The sequence below is a fragment of the Rattus norvegicus genome, chromosome 17, assembly GCF_021556685.1.
Source record: "Rattus norvegicus strain SHRSP/BbbUtx chromosome 17, alternate assembly SHRSP_T2T, whole genome shotgun sequence".
Taxonomy (NCBI): domain Eukaryota; kingdom Metazoa; phylum Chordata; class Mammalia; order Rodentia; family Muridae; genus Rattus; species Rattus norvegicus.
The window spans coordinates 83,146,534-83,172,916 of record NC_141550.1 but is presented as its reverse complement, the minus strand read 5'-3'; the positions used below and the strand labels follow the sequence as shown (position 1 = coordinate 83,172,916).

At 46.0% G+C, this 26,383-nt stretch overlaps 1 protein-coding gene across 9 annotated transcripts in view; it reads left to right on the top strand.

The window, feature by feature from the left end:
* The window catches only part of Rsu1 (Ras suppressor protein 1), a 244,967-nt gene that overhangs the window by 12,136 nt on the left and 206,448 nt on the right, over positions 1 to 26,383 (top strand). For all 9 annotated transcript variants that reach the window (XR_015640969.1, XR_015640968.1, XR_015640970.1 and 6 more), the window contains 1 exon segment: positions 17,357 to 17,407. Coding sequence is in view for 6 of the 9 variants with exons in the window: in XM_087591500.1 (XP_087447626.1) it covers positions 17,357 to 17,407 (51 nt within the window). In the remaining 3 variants the exon portion in view is untranslated.

Below are 26,383 nucleotides of genomic sequence, written 5' to 3'. Positions count from 1 at the left end.
GTTTTATGTGCACTGGTGTTTTACTTGCTTGTATGTCTGTGTGAAGGTGTCAGATTCTTCCCTGAGACTGGAATCAGAGATAGTTGTGGGCTGCCATGTGGGTGCTGGGAACTGAACCTGGGTCCTCAGAGGAAGCAACCAGTGCTCTTCACCGCTGAGCTATCTCTTCAGCACCCCACCCCCAACAGCAACTCTTGTAAAAGTAAGCATTTAATTGGGAGCTTGCTTACAGTTGCCAAGATCATCATGGGGGGTGGGGGTGGGAAGGTGGGGATTAGTGTGTAGGGGGGAGGGAGGGTATGGCAATGGCATGTTTGGCCCTGGAGCAGTAGCTGAGAGCTACATCCTGCATCAGTAGGCAGCAGATAAAAAAGACTTGCCCTGGCGCTTTCAAAGCTCCCTCCCCTATACACCCTACCCCAAGATACACTTCCGCCAACAAGGCTGTACCTCCTGGGGGCCATTTTTATTCAAACCACCTCAAGGGTCCAGCAGCCTGGAGCGAAACCTCCAGAATGTAAACCCAAACCAGTCTATTCTAGTCTGTGCTGCATTAGTACAGTAGCAGAAAGCTACCTAAGACAGGTATTTTCCAGGTAGGGCTGTTATAAACTGGTGCTGTGAGCATATGGAGATACAGTTTGGCGAACATATGCATGCACTTCTGTTGGTTAAATACCAAGAAGCAAATTGCTGGGGGGGTGGAACGTGCACCCATATGCTTTTGAAAACACAAAGCAAGGATTACCAAAACAGGGGCAGTGTCTGAGAAGTGTACGGTTGACCCACAAGGAGCACTCTTAACATGCAGCGGGCTTTAAAAGCGGCACCAACCAGATCAACCAAGGTACTTCCTAGAACACTGCCCCCTTCCAAGCAAGCCCTTTCATGTCTCAGATCCCTCTCCGGGAAGCGTTGCACTAATGCACCCATCTGATAGGCCTCGGGAGACTTCCAAACATGGCTGCCTAGCTGACAGTGTCACCGGGGAATTACTGAGACCACGGAGTACGGTCTACACCCCAGACCAAGAACTATGCAGGCCCAGATGTGGTGCCGGGATCAGGTTTTGCATCGAAAAGTAAGACTTGCTTCTTTCTAGGCTGTGTTGTTATAGGTACTGTTGCCCACGTTCACATTATTATCTAGTTATTCTAGATAATATACCCAGATAAAAGCAAGTCAAGGGAGAAGGGTTTGCTCTGGCTCACTGTACAGGTGGCCTCGAGCCTGAAGCAGTGAGTACACGGTGTCCAGGGTGGAAAAGCAGGAAGCAGTACATGTAGGCAATGTGTGCTCAGCTCACGTGATGGTTCATACATGCTTGGGCCAGGGAGTGGCACTATTTGGAAGTGTGGCTCTGTTGGAGTAGGTGTGCCACTGTGGGTGTGGCCCTTAGTACCCTTGTCCTAGCTGCCTGGAAGTCAGGTATCTCCTAGCAGCCTCCAGATGAAGATGCAGAGACCCTCCTGTGCCATGCCTGCCTGGACGCTGCCCTGCTCCCACCTTGATGGTACTGGACTGAACCTCTGAACCTGCAAGCCAGCCCCAGTTAAATGTTGTCCTTACAAGAGTTGCCTTGGTCATGGTGTCTGTTCACAGCAGTAAAACCCTAACTAAGACAGCTTACATTCCCTGCTTTATTCTGTCCAGCCAGCATTCCTTGCCCAAGAAATACTATTTCTGTATTCTGTCCTGTATTTCACTTTAATAAATTAATGAGTTTTGCTTTCATTTCAGTTTTTTTTCCTATTTCAAGTTTGTTTTACTATTAGAAATTTGCACCTTCTGTTGTTTCCAAACACATAACAGCTCCTTCATAGATAATCCTGCTCGGCCTTCCTTCCATGTCTGTACCTAACCTCTACAGGGTCCCTAGAATTTCCACTTCTCTGGTCCTTTTGTAGGCCCTGTCTTGGCAGGAAGCCCATGGTGGCCATCTTTTAGGCCATGGGGTAGACTTGTCCCAACCCTCAGCTCTAACTGGCTGCCCTCCGCTTTGGGAGTAGACACTCCTCCGATTCAGCTGCTCCTTCTCCTCTCCAACGGCTGCGACTTCTGCTGAGTTTGTTTGGCCCTCGTGGGGTTTGTTGAACAGTAGTCTGTTTTCCCTTCCCTACGGCCACATTGACGTCATCGATATTCATGACTTTGGATTTTCCCTGTCTGTCTGTAGTTTGGATTTTTGTAGAGTTTGCTTAGGTAAACTGAACTCTGTAGATTTTAAACTTTGTTCTATTACAATGATATATTTATGTGTGTGTGTGTGTGTGTGTGTGTGTGTGTGTGCGTGAATGCACAAAAGTGGGTGGTGGGTATGGAGGTCAGGACTATCTGCTGAACCCGCTTTTCTTTCTCATAGTGTGGGTTCTAGGCACTGCGCTCAGGTCCTCAGGTTTGGTGGTTGAGCACTTTACCAGAGGAGCCATCCTATCTCTGTGTGTACCTGAACATGCAGATCGGGCCTAGGTGTTCTGCTTGGTGGCAAGCACCCTTACCCACTGAGCCATCCCCCCTCAATACTCTGGGTATTTGAACTTGGAGACTGAGAGTCCTTGGGATGTATTGTTTTGTTGGGGCCAACTCTCCTTTTGTTTTCAATCTAGCAGAGGCAGGACGTGGCTGATGCTGTCCCTCGCCGTCCCTCATACTGTAGACCCTGTGACACCCCCCACTGCAGGCCCCCTGTCATCCCTGCCCCCATCAAGTCAGGCCTGATACTCCATCCCCTCTAACTCCTGCTCCATATCACAGATCTCGGCAGCGAGGTCTCCTAAGCTCCTCTCTATTTACTGAGAGATTAAAGTTACTGGTGTCCAGAATACGCTTTGTACACAAGAGCCCCATGAGCGATGGTTTGAAGAAAACACAGTTTTCTTTTACATCAGAGTCTGAGGCAGCCATTGTGAGCTAGTATGTATCCCTGACCATCACGGCTCACTAGGATTTAAGTTGCTTTCTGGGTTCCCATGTGTGCAGCTTGGGGAAAATAGCTGGCCTTTGGTAGTCTGAACTTGCTAAGCTGAGTATCTCTGTATAGAAGGGCCCTAGATCACCTGCTTCAGTTTCTATCAGTAAGAATTCACTGTGAAGGCGCTGGATATTTTACGCTTTGTGCTGTCCATTTCCATTTCCTTCTGGCAGAGGTTACTGCTGTCCAAAGCCGGATGGTAATCTTATTTCATAGTCACGTATGAGATAGACCATTGCTCTTTAACACACCACACATTCAGATTTTAACGTTTCTTTGTAAGTCCCAGGCTTAGTTAGGGTGTACTGCTGTGAACAGACACCATGACCTTGACAACTCATGTAAATGACAAGTTTAATCGGGGCTGACTCACAGGTTCAGAGGTTCGGTCCGTTATCATCAAGGAAAGAACACGACGGCATCCAGGCAGGCATGGTGCAGTAGGAGCTGAGGCTTCTACATCTTCATCTGAAGGATGCTAGCAGAATACTGGCTCACAGGCAAGGGTATTAAAGCCCATACCCAAAGGGACACACCTACTCCAACAAGGCCACACCCACTCTAACAAGGCCACACCCACTCCAACAAGGCCACACCTACTCCAACAAGGCCACACCCACTCCAACAAGGCCACACCTCCCAACAGTACCACTCCATGGGCCAAGCATATACAAACCATCACAGTCCCAACTGTATTAAACTCCCGAGACTGTTGTAACAGAACATCACAAATACGCTTCTTAAAACTTCAGAAATGTGTTTTTTCCCAGGTCTGGAATCTATTAAATCAAGGTACCCACAAGACCACACCCACCAGAAGCTGTGGGAGTGAGCTGGGTATTGATCGGCACCTACACCAAGTAGTACAACTTCCCACTAAAACATTACAGATGAGGGGTGAGCTTCAGGAAGTAAGACAAAATGGCTGAATCCTTTCACTGTGCTCCTCGCCGTCTCCCTTTCCCAGTTAGCATTGTAGCCTCTCTAGAGAAAACGAGACTCAAGCTCTTAAATTCACTCTTTTCGTGTTTCTTCAAGTCCCGCTAGAGCGACTGAAGGAGTGAGCTCCGTATAGACATTCATGCGGTCTGAATTCATTATGTCTCATTGCCATGCCCAAAGTGTGCAGCAGAAACGTCTTTAGATATTTAGAAAATAGAAATGTTTAGAAGATAGAGATATTTTACCCCACAGCTTCAAAACGTTCAGTCTCTGGTGAAGGAGAGAGTTCATGGCAACAGAAGAGGTTACACCGTGTGGTGGACCAGAAAAGTAGGAGATACAGCCAAGGGAAATTGGTCCCCAAAGGTCAATCTCCTTCAAAGGTCCGCAGCTTTCCAAAACAGCGCTGCCCACTGGGAACCACGTAACTGAACGCGTGGACCTGTGTTGGGTATTTCATATTCAAACCTTAACATTATCTTTTATTAATTATCTCAAACTTACTGTTTGCCAGATGCTCCTGCATGGCCCACTCTGTGTCTTTGTACTTGATGTCATCGTGGTGGAGCTGAGAGAAGTGTGGGTCTCGCGAGCTGAAGGCTAACTCATGTGTTTGCGACAGCCGAACAGAACGACTGAACGGCGACCATGATCTGTCTTTAGATCTTGTATTGGTTGCTGTTGTTCTGTTTTTAAGTTTTTTTTTTTTTTTTTTTTTTTTTTTTTTTTTTTTTTTTTTTTTTTTTTTTTGAGGCAGGGTGTCTCTGTGTAGCCCTGGATGTCCCGGAACTTGCTTTGTACACCAGGCTGGCCTCGAACTCACAGAGACCCCTCGGGCCTCTGCCTCCAGAGCCCTGAGGAGATGTCAGGATCAGACCTGGTAAAAGCCTCTGTCCCCACATACGCAGCAGCATGTGCGACTGCGAGGTTCCATAGGGCCTGAGAAGGCCCGGTGCTGAGGGTTCCCGAGGCTTCACGTCAGCAGGAAGCCACGCCAGTGGACCTAAGCTCTCTTTTTCTGTATGACAAACAGTTGAGTGAACCGTGCGTGCGGTTGGTGGCGTATTTGTACGTTGCATTTGGCGGGGTGGCAGTTCAGGTTAGAAACCAACGCGTTTCTCCTTTGGATAGTTTGAGAAGGCCTCTCTCTGCAGCCATGAGTAAAAGTCACTTCTCCTGGCCTCATTTTCCTTGTCTGAATGTGGGAGAAGTGCAGGTAATGTGATTGTTACTGAAGAGGGTTGCTCTGAGAAATAGGTGAACAATTCTTAGGCCTCTGCTTCCCTGTGGTTAACGTTTGGTAAGCCCTCAGTATTGTTATCTCAACACAGCATATCGACGTCCTGGGTCAGGATTACGATATACAAACATTAATTTACAAACTGATATCTTAATTCTCAATGGTTTAATTATTAATTGCAATGATAAAATAATTTAATTATAACAATTAAAATTAATTATTTTCATTGTTAATATATAGATGTTAACTTCTCTTTCCTTCGTTTTCTGTCACAGATTCAAATACTTTAGTTCTGCCTTTCCTTTTTAACATGAGGAATTTGTGCTCCGGGGCAATCGAGTGATTTAATCCTCCAGTCTCAGGGCATTAGGAAGTGACCTTCACGATGTTTAGAACTAGAGATTACCTGCTTCCAGCTCTCTTCCTGTGTGGAACTGTCATTTTTTTTTTTCAAGATAGATTTTTTTCCCCAATCACGTTTACACTACGTTTATTATGGTATGATTTTCCTACTGTCTTATAAAGACTAAGTGTGAATTTATTTTCCCGATTTAGAAACAATAAACTCAAGATGAAGCCGGGAGAAACCAGGGTGTATTCTCGGCTCTGATTCCAGTGCTCTCAGGACTCTTAAGAGAGAGAGAAAAAAAAAGCAGCCACTAGTCTCGTGTTCTCAGATTTCAAACATGCTACGGGTTGAGTATGTCCCCCACAAACTCCCATGTGTTGGCAGGGTCCCAAAAACAGGCGGTAAAAAGAGGTGAATAGGCTCCTGGCTTTCACCAGTCAGCCATTGTCATCTCTAGAGTGTGCGAGTCATCCTGAGAGAGCACTGCTAGAACAGTGAATTGGTTCTCCTCTGGTCCCTTTGTCCCCTTGCTCTTGCCTTTCTGTCCCTTTGTCCCCTTCCCCCTTCCCTCTTTGCCTTTCTGCCCCTTTGTCCCTTCCCCCAACACACACCCTTGCCTTTCTGCCTCCAGCCATGGGATTATGCAGTCTGCAATCTCTTTGAGCATGAACGTTCTCGATTGCAAAAATAAATTCTTGCTAGTTTTAATTGAGATCGGAATATAATTAGGTCATTCCCCCATTCTCTCAAAGGCACCCTGTGAACCCTCTCCCATTTCTGTTTCAAATTTACAGCCTCCCTTTTTCTTTATTTTCAACTACTTCATTTATGGCACTAGATTATAGCCATGAGACATGACCAAGACACAGAATCCTTTGGCTCTAGTGTTCTGTAACTGGCCTGTTGCGTTTTCACGGTGCAGAACGCCACGACCAAAGGCAAACTTGGACAGGAAGGGGTTACTCATTCTTACAGGTTACAGTCCATGTTGGAGGGGAGCCAAGGCGGTAGGTAACTGCAGGCAGGAACCGGAGCAGAAATCATCAAGGAACACTGCTCACCCTGCTCACCCGCTGGTTCTCTGGCTCGCTCCCTGGCTCTCCTTCAGGCCCAGCTGCCTGGGGATGGTATTGCCCAAGGTAAGCTGGGTCCTCCAGCATCAATTAGTAATCAAGGAAAATGCCTCACAGACAAGCCCTTGGGGTAGCCATTGTCGCTACTTCGGGCTTCTTCTTCTTCCCAGGTGACTTGACTTTGTGTCAATTTGACCAAAAAAACTAACCAACAAAGTAACTATAGTTTCTAAAAATACATGTTTATGTTATACAAATGAAACACCAGTTTGTGCTAAAAAAAAAAGTTAGTTGGCGTAAATAAGCAACACAAAAGAAAAAGAATCAAAGGAGGAGATAGGAGGTGGGTGGGCAGATATGGAGTTACATGGACTCTGGTTTTCTCCTAACTGAACCTCTTTTTAGGCATTTCTCTTCTAAGGAGCACGTTTCTCCTTTACCTGTATATTAGTCAGGCTTCCCCTAACAATGGGAATGATCAGTTCTATCAGACGTGTACAGACTTAGGATGAGATTCAGTATGAATGCCGTCTTAGGAAGTTGTAGAAGACCACGTGGCCTGCCATCTGCAAGTTGGAAAACTAGAAACATGGTTGGTATAATCAGACCAGGGCCGAAGGCCTGAGAACCAGGGAAAGGGGAGTGGTTAGTGTCGTATTCCCAGAGACTGGAGGTTCAGCAGCCAGAAGCTGTCAGGAGCAAGAGTTGCAGGTGCGTCCCTTCTGGATGACAGCTCCAGAAGAGGAGAACGCCCTTTCCTCTCGTTCTTCTTCTGCTTAGACCATGAATAAGTGAGAGTTGTTTGAGGTCCTGGCAAACCCAAAGCTCTCGGAAACCTTTTTATGGAGTCTTCTCTACTCCCAGAGCAGAAAGAACCACCATGATTTTACTTAGTTATCCCCGGTAATAATCTGTGTTCTTGTTGAATGTAGTCAAGATAACCATAGTAGACAAACCCTTTATAAAATGGGGCACCAGTGGAAGGGGAAGCCCTTGGTCCTGCCAAGACCAAACCCCCAGTGAACGGGATTCTTGGGGGGAGGGCGGTAATGAGGGGAGGATGGGGAGGGGAACACCCATATAGAAGGGGAAGGGGAGGGGTTAGGAGGCTGATGGTCAGGATACCCGGAAAGGGAATAACATTTGAAATGTAAATAAGAAATACTCAATTTAATAAAAATGGAAGAAATAAAAAAAAAGAAAAAAAAGAACAAAAAAAATTGGTAACCAAGTTGTTTTTTTCTTTGTCTTTAAACTTACTAGTAAGGAGGTTGTAAACTTGCATAATAATTAGCTATGAAATGAAGAAAAGCTTTCATACCACACTGATTTTTTTTTCTTTTTTTTCCTTATTTCGGAGCTGGGGACTGAACCCAGGGCCTTGCGCTTGCTAGGCAAGTGCTCTACCACTGAGCTAAATCCCCAACCCCACTGATTTTTATCTAATTTTAGTCTATGACCAAAATCCAAAATAAATATTACTTTTATGATTCTGAGTACATTGATGAACACGTTTCTGCTATATTTCAGTATTGGACATTTCATTGTCTGTCTTCATTTTTTTTTTTTTTTTCCGGAGCTGGGGACTGAACCCAGGGCCTTGTGCTTGCTAGGCAAGCGCTCTACCACTGAGCTAAATCCCCAACCCCTTTAATCTTTTTTTCTTTTTTTAATTTTTTTTTTTCGGAGCTGGGGACCGAACCCAGGGCCTTGCGCTTGCTAGGCAAGCGCTCTACCACTGAGCTAAATCCCCAACCCGTCTGTCTTCATTTTAATATATTGCCAGAACCTGCAAACTTAAGAAGGGCTGGGTCTGTATTCTGCCACTAGGGACGAAATAACTTCAGCCCTGGTTAAATGATAGCGTTTTAATCTCACATCACAGAGATGTAAAACTCAAGTTGGACAGCATTGGTGTTGACAACCAGTCAATCCCACGGCCTTGTGGCATCTTCGAATCAAAGGTACTTAAGGCTGTCACAGTCTCTAACTCACTGGACACCAAAATGGAGAAGGCTATTGGGATAACCTTCTATGCAAAGTTCAAAGCAGTCTGTCTTTAATAGTTTACAACTCCGGTTGCTTTAACATGTTAGTCGCTATGTTCATCTGTGAATGATATTGCTGTTCACAGTGGAATTGATCAGCCTTATTATAAAACAAGGTAACCATGTTGAATATCCAAGCAGGTGTGCTGTTGGCCTATCAGACTCCATTTTATACAAGAGCCACCAAGATCTAGTAAGCCATTTATGTTCTGATGATCACAGCGTCTCCCAGTTGCTTTTGCTATAGCCACACAGCCTCCCAGATGAACAGAATTATTGTGAACGCAATTACAGGGATTTTCACTGGGGGAGGGGGCCAATAAAGGCCAGTTCTGTCCAGTGACAGAATTTTCGACCACTTCAAGTTCAGTGTCACTTTGTGTGTTTCCAAGCCTTGAATTCCTCTCTATAGATGTAAATGCCATTCTGTGAAGCTTGAACTCCCCTCCCATCTGTAAAGGGCCCCAAAGGAATCATTTGCTTCCTAGTGCCCCAGTGGAAAGCCTTGGAGTGTACACACAGTTCTTAGTGTGCCCCGTCATTAAGATATGAGGGGCTTCTTTGGAAATACCTCTACAGTATCGCCTTAGGTTTGGTGGTTTCATCCTGCGGATGTTTTTCTTCTTGTAACTGTCTATGTTAGGATGATGAAGAAGAAAAAGCTGAGACCCTGGTAAACAACAGCTGCTTTCCTGGGTGTCTGGAGATGGTGATTCTTTTTCCAGGATTTTATTTGCGTGTCGGGGTGGGAGGATAGTGTATGTGTGCTTGTTTCCTGCATGCATACATTGGAGAACAGAGGCTGATGTCAGGTGACTTCATATCACTCATCACCTTATTCCTTGAGGCAGGGCCTCTCACCAAAGCTGGGGCTCACTGATTGCTGAAAACTGGGTTCTGCCTATCTCTAGCCGGCCTCCGCCATTCCAGTTACATCATGTTGATGTTAGGGTGCAAACATTAGATGCAGGGGTCCCTGTGTTCGTGTGGCAAGCATTTTAGCAACTCCGTCATCTCTTCAGCCGCCTTTCCAGGAGGTTTTAGTTAGTGTTTGTTTCTCTGAATTTGCAGCATTGAAATCCTGACTGAGCTCCTCCTAGTTCTGAACCTTACCCACATTGCATCTCCACACTCTCCTCTGTTTGATTCCGTTGCCTCTGTTTCCACATGTTCCTCAGAGCCAACTCCATTACATGGTGTCCTTCTTTGAAAGCATAGACCCCCCCCCCCCATCTCCCTAACCCCACCCCCAACTGGGTTTCTCTGTAGCCCTTGCTGACATGATACTCACTCTGTAGACCAGGCTGGCCTCGAACTTGAACTCATAGGTCTACCTGCCTCTGCCGGGAATAGAAGGTGTGCTCCACCACCACGTGTCACCCTACAATGAGGAACATCCTTTGATCGTCCTATCTATCCAGATCTCCTTTCTCTCAGCCCCTCTTAAACCGGGCAACCATTCTAGGGCAGCAGATGCCATCAGAGACCATCTCAGGCTAAGCAGGATGGGCATTCAGCGCCAGTTCTAAGAAACTGTAAGTGAGTCTCTGAAGTAGAGATGATTGGCTGGTGTTCTTAGTGTGGTCAGTAAATAGCCAGTGAGCGCCTGACTAAGTGAGCCCCGCATTGTCTTTGCCGTGTGAGCCCCGCATTGTCTTTGCCGTGTAATTATCGATCTGACCAACTCTTCAGCATGTTCCAGCTCATTCCCTTCTTGGCTATAAAATAAACAGTTAACACTCACAGTGCCAGCAGCCTTTTCCTGTCTCCACCTTCCCTCAAAGGCTTCCCGTTCAGTCATTTTGCTTCCCACTGTTTGTTTTGGTTTGATTTCCTGTCCCATGGTTCATCCAGCTAGTGTTCTTTTGTTTCCTTTTCGATATAGGATCTCACTATGTACGTGGAACTCACTGTGTAGCCCAGGCTGGCCTGACACTTATGTCTGTCTCCACTCTTGATTATTGATTGGCAAGAACTGTCCACAGTCTCCCACATCCTTGCAGAGATGGTATTTGGAAACCTGACTGGGAGGGGCGAGGGAATGAAGAGATAACACACAGAGATAGAAAAGCTGGGATCGGATGGGCAGGGCTCTCCGTGGGAGAAGTGGCGGCGGGCTAGGCTGATCTCAGTCTTTAGGCTGTGAACATCCAGGGGGTGATTTTCTGCACACTATTAACATGCACACTGGGACCAGAGGAAGACTTTGCCATTCCCTTGTGGCTGAGGCACTGGGGTCCTTGTCATGGCAGTGCGCATGTCAAACATGGCAGTGCGCATGCCCAACGCTGTATGTGCGCTCAGGTCTTCCCAAGCTGGCTCCAATACCCACCCCTTAACACCACTTAAAGAGGTTGAAAGAATAATGGAGGAGCCGAAACGCATAACTGATGGCACATTTCCATTAATTTGGTTGAATTTTGATACGGACCCTTGCAAATACTGGGGCAATCATACTTGAATATCGCTTTTGGAGGTTTGCTAGCAATTTGCTCCCAGTGTTCTGGTGGAACTTATGAATAGCAGAGCCCACCCTTAGAGGTGTTCCTAACACAGTAGAGGGCCTTCCCGGGTGTGATTATGGTCAGCGAGGCACCAGGAGCAGGTCAGGGCACACAGTCTGTTTCCATTTCTTGGGCATATTTGACGGGCGGCTTTTGTAGTCTGAAATAACCCATTCTATTGTGGCAAATCTTTTCTTCTCTTTTAGCCGCACAGTTGTCATAGGAAAGTCACAATGAACCCACCTTTCCCAAGTGGTAGGGAGTGGCCGGCTGTATAAATACGTCCCCGTCACCGGGTCTGTTCCTGTCACAGGCTTGGCGGGTTTCTCTTGATCCGGTCCAACCTAACTGCCTTCCCTGCAGACATAGCCTTCAGCCCTTTGTTGCCCCTAAACATTTTCCTCAAAGCTCTTTTATAAAGTTTTTCTTTCCTGCTCTAATTTCTCTCCGTCTCACCTGCTTTGACTTGGAGCCCTATAACAATAGTGAGCGAGAAAAGAAATACATTCTAGCGGTGCGGTCAGGGGGAACAGCCACTTAGGGCTACAGAAAACAGCTCGACTTCCCGGCGCTGGCGTTTCTCTTTCTGCTAAGTGGTAGGTAGAAGGACAGGGCGAAGTGATTGAAAAGAGTTGGCTTCTCCCAATTAAATCTGTCACTGTCAACATCTCCCATCGTTAAGAAGAACAGAAAAAAAAATTTCCCCTTCCTAATTAGTTACTTGTTGACATCTTAGGAAAGATTAAGGCAGAAGGAGAGAGGAAAATTATCAATTTTCTTTTGTAATCAGAATTGATTCCTGTGACATTCAGATGTCAGTGTGAGAGACTGCTATTTATCTGCCAGATTTTGTTTGCTGTTTCTTGGTAGTAAAACCTCTCTGCCTTTTTTTTTTTCCAATTAGTGGTTGCAGTTAATTGTGTATTTTCCAGCCTGTTCTACAGAAGGTAGTAATGTGTACTAAATGCCCTTGAGTAGGATAGACCATGTCCAGATTCTCAGAAGTGTCTTGAGGGAAGACTTACTTTTGTCTTCCTTCTTCTAGGGGGAGCGGTGGTGTGATGGTGGACCTCGGCTAGTCATCTAGTCATCTGGCATCTTGGTGTATCCGTTAGTAGTTTGGATTTATAAAATAAATATTAAGCCATAGACTGTGTGGGTTAAATTCCTCACAGTCCCAAAAGCTGACATGTTGAGACATCAGGCGCCAATAGATTTGGGGCCTGGTGAGAGCTCCTCTCCTGGTTTATAGGTCGCCACAGCCTTGTCTGGTCCTCACTGGCTGGACATAGCAGCAGGGATGTGGTGAAACCGTCTGTCTTGTGTCTCTTTGTCCCAGGATACCCCTCCCATTCAAGGAAGCTTCATCTTCTCGGCCTAATTGCTGAAGGCCCCACTTCCGAATACTTTTACTGCTTCAACACACGCCTGTAGGAGGACAGACATTTAGCCCATAGAAGGTGGGGGCACTAAGCTTGGGCACCCAAGGGACCTCCGGACTGCTTCTGTGTGTGCTAGAGAGGCCCCTGCCCAGCGTAAATCCTGCTGTTCGTTATTTTCTCTCACCTAAAGTGGAACATAATCTTAACGGATTCGTCTGCGAGACATGTTCGGTACAAGGGAGTTTTGGGAGATTTCTGTCTCGTCAGACTTCTCCACCTCTGAAACAGAGGACCACTTCATCTAGAAGACAAGAAAATCTGAACTCTTACTCTGAAAAATGGGCGAGCTTTCCCACGGCACCTGAGATCGTAAGAGCCAGTCACATGAGAACGCCATGACAATTCCTTTCAAACACTACAGGAGAGTTCTGGGCTACCTTGACCTCCTTCCTCTCCCCAAATTCCTCCTAGAGCCATCATGTGGGACTGAACCGAAACATTCAGGGGTGACCAAGGGTGGAATGTGGCACGCGGGGGCTTGTGAGGGGGGCTTATGAGGACAACCTTACAGTGTCCGGTACCTTAACCCACACAGTAGCCAGGGTCCAGGCACAGGTCAGCATCTGAGTCAAAGGAGGAGGGAGCCAAGCTGAGAGGAGGGATTTGAGAAGAAGGTTATTCTCACAGAAATGGAGATGTGCATATCCTGTCCCTAGAGCCTGTTTCCCGCGAGGCCTTAGTAAAGGCCTAAGCTATAAGAGTCCGCAGGAGAAAGCAAGCATACACAAGCACTCTATCTTCCGTCTCTCTGAGCCGGGACAGTGATCCAGGGAGACTTGTTCGTGGTATAGGACATATCTGTTTTCATGTTGTTAACCGTCAAGAGGTGTGTGAGAGAGGAGTTTTAGTCCCAGGAGCTCCTGGGTAAGCACCTGGTAAGTTCAGCGTCTTTCGTGGTTGACCGGTGATGGGCAACCTTAAGTCTGTAGCTGTAGTTCTGTGGCCCGAGGCTCCAGGAGACATTTTCAGTGAGTGGAACCATTGCTGTCTAATAAATACTTAATGTAAATCACATAGACAGCTTTTGATTTTCCTCATGGCCACGGTTGTTAGAACGAACATTGCCTGCAGTCGTTAGCACGTTGTCTTGTGAGAGGAGAAATTGCCTCAGTTGGGGAACTGAAAAAACAACAGAAGTTTAAACTTCTGTGAGATTTAAAGAGTACAGGGTCCCATATGGCTGTGTAAGGGGCTGTGTTCCTGCCCCTGGAGCATCTCCAGGCCGTTGGTCCCATGATCCCACTGTTGCCCCGAAGTTGATCTCCTGTTTTCACTACTCTACTTTCAACCTCTCTTTCTGGGGAATATGCTTCCCCCATTACTCTGAGGTAATCACGCCATAGTAAATGAAACAGATGAGGTTCTCGGGAATGAGGTCATGAGGCTTGGCCTTCAGGGTCAAGGGAAAGGATCTAGACAATATAATCATAAGGGCCGTAAAAGCCTACAGGGTCCTTTTCGGAAGTGGTTCGTTGCCAGACTTGGCCTTGATTTTGGAAACATGAGAAAGCACGTGTATCCTCCGGTCCAATGACGGCTGCACTGATTAGCCAGGACGAACTTAGGGACATCAAGGATAGAGAGTTAGAGCAGTCTCAGGAAGAAAGGGTATGGATGGAAAATATGGGAATTTGTATATGATTTAGGAGTAAATAGTATCGTAAGGGGAGCACATGGGGCTATGGAATTGCTAGGATAAGGGTCAAAGATTAGAGAATTAAAAGATAGCCGATTGAAGAACTGAAGTTGGCAATGCCTGGGAAGATATTAGAGAGAGCTGTCTTACTGTCTTATTTATATAAATTCAAAAATTTTTAAGGCATCATTTTAATCTTAAGGAATTTGCCATTTTTTTCTATTCTTACATGAAAGCAGTTAGTGAAGACTGCGGTCTGCTGTACCAAAAAACCGGAAGAGCTGTGGCCAGCTCCCCCTGAAGAACAGGCTGTGTAAACCTTTAAGGAAATGTGCTTTTGCCCTGTGCTTGGTTCTGCTCTAAGGAAATGGGGGCTGGGACTATTGATCCGGGATTCAGAGTTTATGTAAATGTAAGAACTTTCGATCGTTATTAGCAATGATCAAAGCCTTGCTGGTGCAGCTTTAGTAAATACAAGACTGGGTTCAGGCTCTCTGAGAGGGGAGAAGGCAACAGCATGCATGAGGAGAGGGAAAGCGAAAGGAGAAGGAAGAAGGAATTACTCTATTAGGCTTAAGCTGCAGTTGAAGAGTAAGGAATACTGAGAATCCTCAGGGAGCAGAGAGAGCACCTGAACTAGAAGCTTGCATCCACTGCCGACTCTGAGTCATTATTGAGTCAGCACTGACTCATTCCTGCCTTTCTCAAGACCCTCCTTCTGCTGAGGCAAGACTTCGGTACTCCCCGGCGTGGCGTGCTTACTAGTTATTAAGGACTGTGGAACAGTGGCACTGTGTGCCCACGGTTTGACCCCTTGTGTCGATACACTGTCACCCAGGCTGCAGGGTAGGATACATTGTGAACGTGCTAGTTTCCTGCTTCTGTCACAGAAGCATAGCCAAACTAATGAGGATCAAAAACTGGGAAGGTCCAGGCAGGGGTGCTGCATCCACAGAGGCTTTGCCTGGTTACCTGATGAGTGGCACTTACAAAAGCAAGGCAAGTTTCTTTTGGCTCGCAGTGCTGGAGGCTCAAGTCCGAGACTGTGTAGACGCATCAGTCTGGCTCTCTTGTGAAGGTTCTACATTAGGGTGGAAGCATGTGTTAGAGTAAACGCTCCTCAGTGCCAGGAGCCAAAGAGGGAGATAGGGGAGGTGATGGGGAGACCAGCTCCATAGCTCCCTTCTTGTACTCACTCCCTTGACCTCATGAAGGTCCAGAGCAGACCCTGATACTGCTATCCTGGGAACAATGCCGTTAACACTTGGACCTTTTGGAGTGGGAGGCAGATGTGGGCTTGGCAGATACTCATCTGAACCATAGTAAGGACACAATGCAAAATGATATGACGTGCAATCTTTCCATTACCAATGTTAGCATTCTGTCTAAGCTCCGCTCCAGTTACCACTCACTATAAAAGAGGCTGCTTGCCCCCTCCTCACTCTCTTGCTCTCTTGTTCTCTCTTGCTCTTCCCTTGCTCTCCCCCACCCTCATTCCCTTCTCCCTTCTCTCCATGGCTGGCCATTCTTCCTCCTCTTCCTCTTTCTCCTCCTCTTCTTCCTCCTCTTTTCCTCCTCCTCTTTTTTCTCCTCTTCCTCCTCCTCCTTCTCCTCTTTCTCTTCTTCCTCCTCCTCCTCTTTCTCTTCTTCCTCCTCTTCCTCTTCTTCCTTCTCCTCCTCTTCTTCCTTCTTCTTCTTCCTCTCTCTCTCTCTCTCTCTCTCTCTCTCTCTCTCTCTCTCTCCCTTTCTCGGCCCCTACTACCCTCTTAACTCCCCTCCCCATGCCCTGAATAAACTATTCCCTACTATACCAATGTGTGGCTGGTCCTCGGGGGAAGGGATGCCTCAACATGGGCCAGTGGAGGTACCCCCTTCCCCAAACTTCACCACACCTCCATAGAGCATATCCGCCTCTCCTTATCATTTTATTAACACATCAACCAAGACCGTGGAATTCAAGGACAAGAGAGACTCTGAGATTAACTGGTTGGCAGGGCCATGGGTGTGGATTTGTAGTTGAATGCTTTCTTGTAAAGAAATGGTGTGTTTATTGGATGGGGGCTCAGGTTACATTTGGCCATGATATGTCAGGTTAACTTTTTGGTTTTGATGGTCCTGTAGGACCTCGCGTCACCCCAGTATTCCCTAAAGTTTATCGGGTGTCAACTAGGTCTCAGTGAACCAGACTAGGAGGGTTTGCCTTTGTTTGTGTTTTGAACTTCTCCATAAATTGTGTTGAAATGAAAACAGACCATTAGACATCAGAGCAAAGGTTATGCTTTGGGGCAGTGTGTACTCTCTGTCTTTGGAGCCTGCTGGGATCTGCTCTTATTATCCCTTTAAACAAAAATTTCGACGGCATTAAAAGAATGTGCCCAGAGACAGAACATTGGAAGAAGGCTTAAACTGGTTTCTTACATAAATATAAGTTTAGACCTCTGAGTGCCCTGCAGAGTTTTAGAACCTGAAGTGGAATGTGGCAAGTTAACATCCCTCCACCCCCCTTTCTCTCACCGTTTGCGACTGTTACGCTCAGTTCATTTTATTCCTTTATACTTAGGTAAGTATTGTAATCATGGGGGAAACAGACTCTCCTTCAGAAGGCTGAAAACTGGAAAGCACTAAATATTCCAAGTCAATACTTCCACACGGCAACTAAATCATGTTTAGAGGAGGGTCCGGACAGGGTTTACCTCCAACCTGGCAACAGTGCGTAGAGGAATTCCAGGATGGGTGGGAGTGAGGCTACACACTGCTGGTCTGCTCATACCAGTTTGATATGAAGGTTTTATTCCGCTTAGGCAAAGTTTCTCTGCCGTCTTGGACAGTCCTTCCGAGATACGCCGTATTGAGATGGATGCTGTATTGATATGGATGGTCCGAGCTAGGCCAGCTGACCCAGGTGGCCATGTGAAGCTAAATGGTCCTTGTAATGTTTCATCCTGTGACGTGGATCTCATTGGCTTCAACTCGCCGTGCTAATTGCACGATAGATTGCGGGACCTCTTCATCTGGTTTAACGCTCAGCGGACAGTTTTTACATGGGTCCTAGCTTGGGTTTTGAGAGCCTCCCCCTTTGGAAATGATGCTGCAGAGAAGGAAGTGTGGTTGTAAACATTCCTAACTGTTTGTTTCTTTCTTTCTTTTGCAGTCTCCTTAGCCCATATCACGCAACTGGTACTCAGCCACAACAAGCTAACGAGTAAGTCGACTGAATCTCTTATTTCCATTAGAGAAAGTAACGGTAAATGATCATTTGAGGAAAAAGATAAAAAATAGATAGTTTATTTGGGTGACCACTAAGATATGTGTGCTTCCCAACTCTCCTTTGAGAATTCGTTCCTGTCCTGTGTCTGCTGGGGTATTAAGTTCTGCGGCGATGGGAAGTGCCTGGCCAGTGGTCAGCGTTTCATGAGGGAATGCTGAGCTGAGTGTGGTGGGATATAACTGGAGCCCCAGCTACTCAGGAGGCTGAAGCAAGAGGATATCTTCAGCCCAGGTATTGAAGTCTAGCCAAAGGCACAATACTGGGTCTCCCTCACCCCCAACTCTCAGCGACAAAACACAACTCTATTAGAATAAAAGTCTTTGTTCTCACCCACATGTCTCCTTCCAAAGGGGAAGATTTCCCCGTTGAATGTGCTTTTTGTCTCTGCTTTATAGATGGAGAAAAACTCACAGGAATGTATAAATTGAATATATTTTTCTCATTTTTGGAGGCTGGTTGCCGGGTCCCTTCTGTAGGATTCTCTTGGGCATCAGTGCTGTTTCTGAGTGGTCCCAAGGCGGTAGAATTGATATCTGTTTAAAAGGAATATCTCGGATGAGTGATGGGCCATTTTCTTCTTGGCGTTAAGGCTTTAAAGATTTTAATGACAGGGACCCACTCTCCTTTCTCATTCCTAATTGACTGTCATCTCTTCCCACTTGCCATATTTCCTGCAGACTTGAATGATTTCCTAATCATGTGGCAAGCATTTGTTAGGGGCTTTCTGAGTCCAGTGAAGTTGAGCGGAATGTCACGTTGAGGGATTTGTGTTGTGAATTTATGTGCACGCGCGTGCGTTGTACGGAGCCGGAGGCCATGTCACCGAGCTGTTGATTATTGAGAATTAAGAGTGGCAGTGAGGGAGAGCCCCTCGTGTGCCACAAACAGGCCGATTAGCTCATTTTTAGGCAAGGCGCACATTGGTGAGGAAAGGCAGGGAGACATCGCTGTCCTGCTTAAGTGGCGGTGACCACGGAAGCTGAAAACGAGACCTACACATCACGCGCAGTCTTTGTTGTAACAGCTAATGTGCAGGTTGGGCTGTTACGTCACCTGTTCTTAACACCCTAGGTGACCACCATTCCAGGTGAGAGGAGCTTTGCAATTTGTTTCGAAAGGTACACGACCACGCGGTCTCAAAATTCCTCTCGAGGCCTTCAGCAGGAATTCGCTTTGACACTCCACATGTGCAGTTTTATGAAAACGGCGTCCGATTGGTAGATCTTCTGCAGGACCGTCGGATGTGTTGATTCTTATTGATCATTCATTGATCTAGTCTGTAAAAAAGCATCCCAGTAGCTGCTGTCCGTCTCCTTTAACATCCGTGCAGACCCTGAAGTCGACGGAGCAGTCTTTTTCTCAGGTCCGTAGGATCTCAGATACGTAAGAGGGGAACCGATGTGGTAAACTGCTGCCTGTTAAACAGATTGACCGTGGAAGAAACCAAACTTGGTCGTTTCTCCCCGTTTCGCTTCTTCACCTTGCATCTGAGATACCCTTGACCTAATCCAGTGAACGTTAATTAACCTCGTCTTGGTAGATTCTCTCTCAAGCCCGTCGTCCTGTAGTGTCAGTGACACCCGATCTGTTCCACTAAGGTCAAATTAGCATTTTTTACTATTTTTTCTGGCATTTAAACGAATGGCTTAGCTTTGGTTTTTCAAGTGTTTATAGTAAACACGTCCGTTTGATGGCGGTATAAATATGCATTAATCGTTCACGGCTGAGCCCTCCCCCCTGTCACTTTTTATTCTAATGAGTGTCTTTCACTTTTCGTTGTTTAATAGGGGCTGGCTGACAAGGCTACGTTAAAACCACCAGGACCCAAAAGATAAACCCCTCAGCACTGCTTGCTTTTATCTTGTGAGCGTATTTGTGTTTTTCCGAGCATACTGCCAATTACACCGCTCTCTGACATTTCCGCTTGCCTGATTATGGAAGGAATGGCTAGCTTACTCAAACTGGGACCTTGTTTGGGGCCACACCGGTTGCTCCTGAGTTAACATCTGCTCACTATAGTATAGCACTGTGTTGACAGCCCTTTTACTTTTTTCTTTTTTTTAAATTTATTTTCTTAATTGCATTTTTTATTTACATTTTAAATGTTATCTCCTTTCCCAGTTCCTCCTCTCTCCCATCCCCCCTTCCGCTGCGTCTATGAGGATGCTCTCCCTCCTACCCACCCACCCACTCCCGCCCCACCACCCTGACATTCTCCTACACTGCACTGGGGAAATGAGCCTTCACAGGACCAAGGGCTTCTCCTCCTATTGATATCAGACAATGCCATCCTCTGCTACATACACAGCTGGAGCCATGGGTCCCCCTCCCACCATGTGTACTCTTTAGTTGATGGTCTAGTCCCTGGGAGCTCTGGGGGGTCTGGTTGGTTGATATTGTTGTTCTTCCTATGGGGTTGCAAACCCCTTCAGCTACTTCAGTCCTTTCTCTAACTCCTCCTTTTTAGTCCCCGTCCTCAGTCCGATGGTTAGCTGCAAGGATCTTAATCTGTATCAGTAAGGCTCAGGCAGAGCCTCTCAGGAGACAGCTGTATCAGGCTCCTGTCAGCAAGCATTTCTTGGCATCAGCGATAGTGACTGGGTTTGGTGGCTGCATATGGGATGGATCCCTAGATGGGGCAGTCTCTGGATGGCCTTTCCTTCAGTCTCTGCTCCACTCTTTGTCCCTGTATTTCCTCCCATGAGTATTTTGTTCTCCCTTCTAAGAAGGACTGAAACATCCACATTTTGGTCTTCCTTCTTCAAGCTTCATATGGTCTGTGAATTGTATCTTGGACATTCCGAGCTTTTGAGCTAATATCCACTTATCAATGAGTGCATACCATGTGTGTTTTTCTGTGATTGGGTTACCTCACTCAGGATGATATTTTCCAGTTCCATCCATTTGCCTAAGAATTTCATAAAGTCATTGTTTTTGATAGCTGAGTAATATTCCATTGTGTAGATGTATCACATTTTCTGTATCCATTCCTCTGTTGAAGGGCATCTGGTTTCTTTCCAGCTTCTGGCTATTATAAATAAGGCCGCTATCAACATAGTGGAGCATGTGTCCTTGTTATATGTAGCAGCATTTTTTGAGTATATGCCCAGGAGTGGTATAGCATTTAAACTCAGGAAGTACTCTGACCAATCTTCCAAGGAACCACCAAACTGATTTTCAGAGTGGTTGTATCAGCTTCTATTCCCACCAGTGGAGGAGTGTTCCTCCTTCTCCACACCCTCGCCAGCATCTGTTGTCACCTGAGTTTTTGATCTTAGCCATTCTGGCTGGTGTGAGGTGGAATTCAGAGTTGTTTTGATTTGCTTTTCCCTGATGACTAAGGATGTTGAACATTTCTTTTGGTGACAGCCCTATTTCTATTTTCTATTGGAGGTTTTGACCTTGACAGATCCACGTGGAGTAATATAATATGAGTGTGGTAATGAAAGTCCTAAGGTGGCCTTTGTCATCCCAAGGTCTAGTGTTTTTGTGTGTAGAATGTGTGTGTGTGTATGTATGTGTATGTGTGTGTGTATGTGTGTGCAGAATGTGTGTGTGTATGTGTGTGTGTGTGTGTGTGTATGTGTGTGATGTGTGTGTGTGTTCATGCACCGTGTTTCTGTGTTCGTGTGTGTGAGTACATGAACGCGTAGACACCACAGGTCAAAGCCGGGTGTCTTCCTCACATGTTCTCTGCTCTACTTTTTGTACCAGGGTTTCTCACTGAACCTGGAGCTCACCTATTTGCCTAGGCTGGCTGGGATCCACAGGCTGGGACTACAGATGCATAAACTTCCATACTGGTCTTCGTGTGGATGCCAGGGATCCAGACTGGGGTCTAAAGCTACTGCAGACAGCACTTTACCCACCAATCCATCTCCTCAGCCCAGGAATTTTATATTAACAGTTTATTTTACCTCAGGGCATTCTTCCTTTATGTAGATCTGAGTTTGACATCCTTCTAAAGACATATGTATGTATGTATGTATGTATGTATGTATGTATATATGTATGTATATATGTATGTATGTATTTATGTATGTATTTACTGGCAATGCTGGAGGTGGAACCCAGAGCTTTGCACCTACGAGGCAAGCATTCTGCCACCGTGACATGTGTCTATGTGTCTATAAGCAGAGAGCCAAGTCTTCTGTAACTGTGAAACGACAGAAATTAAAAATCTAAGGTCCCGGATATCATTGTTGGGGATTCATTTTCCTCACAAGTAAAGTGTCTAGATGTAAATGCTGATGGCGTCTGGTAACGTCGACAAGGCTATTAATGTTGGCAGTAACTTCCTCGGACACGCTCCACCTGAGGCATATTTAAGGAGGTGGCGAGGAGGAAGTTGCTCTGTTTCTTCTGTGTCTCTGCCGTGATGGGTAGGTGTGAGGCCGGACATAAGGGATTCTTTCTGGCCCAAGGGGCAGAGTTTCAGAATAAGGAAACTTTAAAAAGTTCCACCCACTTATTTATTTCTGTAGTTCTGGGTTTAAGCCGGGTCTTCATGCTTGCTAGGATACTGCTGGACCACTTCAACCTGATGTTAGCCTTTTTTCTTTTTCTTCTTAACGAGAATCATTTCTGTATCTAGTTTACCTGGGTAAACACAAGATTGCTCAGAGGAAGCAGACGGTTGATAAGGAAAGCCCGAGAGGACACATCGGGCTGAGAGTAAGTGGGGAATAGATCAATAGGGTTCTCAGGGAGTAACTGGTGTACAGTCTGCCACCACCTTCTGCCTTTCTCTCCTTGTTCTCATTCCCAACACACTGGGTCTTAGCGCCCTAAAGAAACAGTGCGTGCATTATGTCTTGGAATTTGACATCTACTTCACCTGTGTAGCTGTGGGTTTGCTATGTTATTGAGCTGTGTTGTTTCGTGATACTCTAAAGCACTCGTACCTAGGGGGACGTTGGGACGGAAACCACTCTAGGAACGCATGTTCCTCAGGAGCTTCCTGGGTCCTGCCTGCTTCAGCTCGGTTTAGCTTCCTGTTATTTCTCTGGGTGTGATGGACAGGGCGCTGGGCTGGGGCTCGGGCTGTTCTTTTTTTAGTCAAAATTCACATCCTCCCTCTTCTGTGTGTGTGTGTGTGTGTGTGTGTGTGTGTGTGTGTGTGTGTCCAAATTACTCATTTGAGGTTGGAAATATCATCTTCTCCTTTAGTGTCCCACAAGAGTACTGAAAGCCTCTTGCCTACGAAATAAGCAGTGATGTAGTAACACCAGTCGAGACGTGGATTGGTCAGGTGACGAAGTACTGATCCCCAGCCTAGCCAAGACCTACCTGCTGGAACGGATCCAGTAAGAAGAGAAACAGGTGTTTATCACAGTCGTCTGTCCCTGAACACCTCGGCCATGACCTTCAAAATGCCATCCTCTCGAGTGCTAGCTGAGTCCTCTTCAGCTGACTCCTTAATTTGGTCCCAAGGTTTCAGAGACATTAGCCTTCTCGCTTTGGGAGACAGTCATTTTAGGGCCTGGCCACTAGAGGTCACTGTTGAGACACACATTTGATTCTGGTAACCGCCCCCCCACAGGTCTGGTACCTAAGATTGAAAAACAAGTTTGTGCTGTCAGAAGAAATGTTTCTGGCAGCTCTCTGGCCCGGCTTCGTACCACAGGGCATGTTGCTGGTGCCATTTACATAGTGAGGTTTTGTCACGTTTATAATAGATCTTTATCAAAAGAGGTATTTGGTTTTTCTGTCTGGTTGTTAAAACTGAAACATATATTCAGTTCCACACACCATTTTTCCCCCGCTGCTTTCTTGAGTTAGGAACAATTCTTCTTTCCCCGGTATGTCTAAACAGAAGGAAATATGCTGCTTTCTACACTGCTTTGTATTGGGTGTATTTGTAACTTTTCTATAGCAGGTCGTTCAACACACACGTCTGTGAGGTGCTAATTTACAAACAGACATTAGAATTGGGGCATATTCATTTTGCTCACATTCGTACTGACGTTTGTACTAATGAATGGCGCTGTGTGAGGAAGAATGCTGTGCGCTGTGGTCTCGAGGCAATCCTTCCAACACGGAAATTTTCTTAATTTGGGAAAGCGAATTTGTATAAACATCTGCCTGAGGATACTGTAAACAGCTTAAACAAAGCATTGTACGGCCTCTGCAGGTCAAGCACGGAGCCCCGTCAGTGTGAGCAGGAAGCACAGATCACATCTCTTGTCTTTACAGTCACCGGGCAGCCCTCTGTTTCAGGCAGTGTTCCCTAAGTGTGCGTCACTGAGTGTGAAATCACGTGATCGGATGGTTTGAACTTTTAACTGTCGTGTGGGGCTTTTCCTGAGGTATTGCCAGTAACGGCTGCAGTTTTGGGTCTTAGCTGTGGGCTGGATCTTGTCATTTAACATCTCGGAAATGGCTAGGCAGGAAATCCAAGTATCATGGGCCAAATATGGGTTTCAAAAGAGCGACCTCCCCCCAGGGACAGCTTAGATTTGAATCTGATATTATGGAGAAGAAGAAAATGCTGGGTTATTTTCTTCAGCAATTTCAACTTTCTGTTTGTTTTTTTGTTTTTTGTTTTTGTTTTGTTTGTTTGTTTGTTTGTTTTTAATCAAGGGCAGTGTTCTGAGCACGTGGAGAGTTAAGACAATGCTCGTAAATTTTATGTAGATGAGTAGAATAGGTGCCATGAGTATCATTGTAAGTGAACTGGGTCGGCTAAAGATTAAAAAAAAAAAAAATGACAGCGTTTTGAAATGTACAGGCCCAGCTGTAAAGAAGAGAATGGGGCAGCCTTTAAAACAGAGATGAATTGAAAACCTTTCCCGTAGCCATAATAGATTGCTGGGAAGAGTGAGCGATATTAACTGTCCCAATTCACAGACATGACCTTCAGCGCTCTCCCAAGACCTTGCTGCTCCTAGGTCTGCAGATCGCCCCCTTTCATATCTTATCTGTCACCCTGCATGCAAAAGACCCCCGCTCCCGGGGCCCCGTGAAATTAAAGTGTGAGGGGTGGGATATGCAAAATAAATTCCCGTGCCGTGCATCTATCTTGTGACAATATCACAACAACTTACCGTTTGCATCTTAACAGAGCACAGATGTATTTATAACGCAGAGGCTTTGATCAATAGCTTATTTTTTTAATTTGTGCACATTTATCAGCTTGTTACGGGGCCATCGTCTGAGAGATTGGAGTTGAAAAAGTGTGCACATAGTATTTTTTTTTTTTTTTGAGCCTGACAGCTGTTAATTAGACAATATCTCTCTGCTGGTCCCCGTCGTCAGGTTACCTTGAGAAATTGCCTGCAGTTGGCCGTGTGCTGTTATTTTTGGCTTTGGTAAGCAGGCATGTGAGGTCATCTCGTGTGAGAGTGGTCCAGCCCCAGGCGGGGCCACAGGCCATGGGTACAATGGAAGGAGATTGTCTCCCGTGCACCTCAACCTCGGCTGACAGACCAAGTTCCTTGTGGTCTGCTCGCTGCTGGCTCTCGTGACATCTCGCCCTCAGCTGAAAGCCCATGTTCCTTTCTGTCCCTTGGCTGCTCATTCCGCCATCTAAAATGTGCCTACTTTAGTATCCTTTTTCTTGGGACCTGGTCACGTTGTCTTGAGAGACGGTGACAGGCTGTGAGGACAGTAAGGTGGGGTGGATGAGCCTGTTACCTTCCAAATCACCTTCCTGTTTCTATGGCGGGGTAGGGGGGGTCTGATCTTGAAGAGGTTTTCTCGTTATTTACAGTTGCAATGCCTGTCAATCAGAAGTGACTTAATATAGCACAAGAAAACATGCATACAGTGTTGCCTAATGTCACAGGACCATGATGGGCCAGCCAAGGTTAAAGTGAGCACCACAGAACGCACGCATGTGCACACACACACACACACACAGAGAGAGAGAGAGAGAGAGAGAGAGAGAGAGAGAGAGAGAGAGAGAGAGAGAGAACAAAGACCGTACACAGCCTAGGACGTGCAATAGACAGGCGTATGCATTTTAAAAAGTAATTTATTAATTATTCTTAAATTATTAAGCTTTGTTGTTATTGTCTTAAGAACCGAAGCAAAACTGAGTGTAATCCTTGTGGAAGTGCGCATGGCACTTGTGATGTCAGTGGCCTTGGGTCCTGCTCTGCCCATACATCAGTTCTTTAAGGCCATGCATCTCAGGGTTGGAAACCCTAGGGCTGGAGGAAAGACAGTGACAGTGTATTCGAGGTGCAGATAGATGTGATGCTGTTTCTTAAAAAAAGTTCCCCAGGACTTTCAAAAGAGGATTTTCTAAGCGAATGAGAAACAGGCATAAAAACTATCAATAAGCACCACCCAATTTATTAGCTTGCATTTACATTTCAAAATAAGGATTTGTATGTAATCTTATAGCCCACTGCTAGTCTTCAGTGGATACATGTATATCACATATATATATATATATACACACACATATATATTAATTTTTAAGTAATAAAATTCTTGTGAATACTTTCCATTCCCCCGTCACTCAGTCCAGTAGGGCAACTTGTCCTGACGTGATTAATTACCAGGTGACAGATTTTTGACCTTGTATTCAGTCTGAACTCTCTTTTGTTTGTTTGTTTTTTTTTTCTGATTATTGTTTTCAGTAGCCTTTCTCCTCCCCTTGTGTTCCTTCTATTTATGCTGTTTCCATCACTGACGCTTCAGCCTCTCTGCCATCCTTCAGAGAGCCTAGGTGAACTCCCATTGTTCCCACGAAGTCCTCTTCTCCCTCAGAACGAACCAGGACTGTGTGGCATGTAAAACAGAAGGCTCCCCACAGTCCACCGGGTTGTGAAGGACAGCACCCCGTGTATGAAGTTAACCGGGAAGTAAGCAGGGCAAGAGACAGCATTCGTCACTCTGTTACGTGGAGGAGTTATACATAATGTGCTTAAATCATCGGAGTCAGAGGTTCTGAGTCTCTGC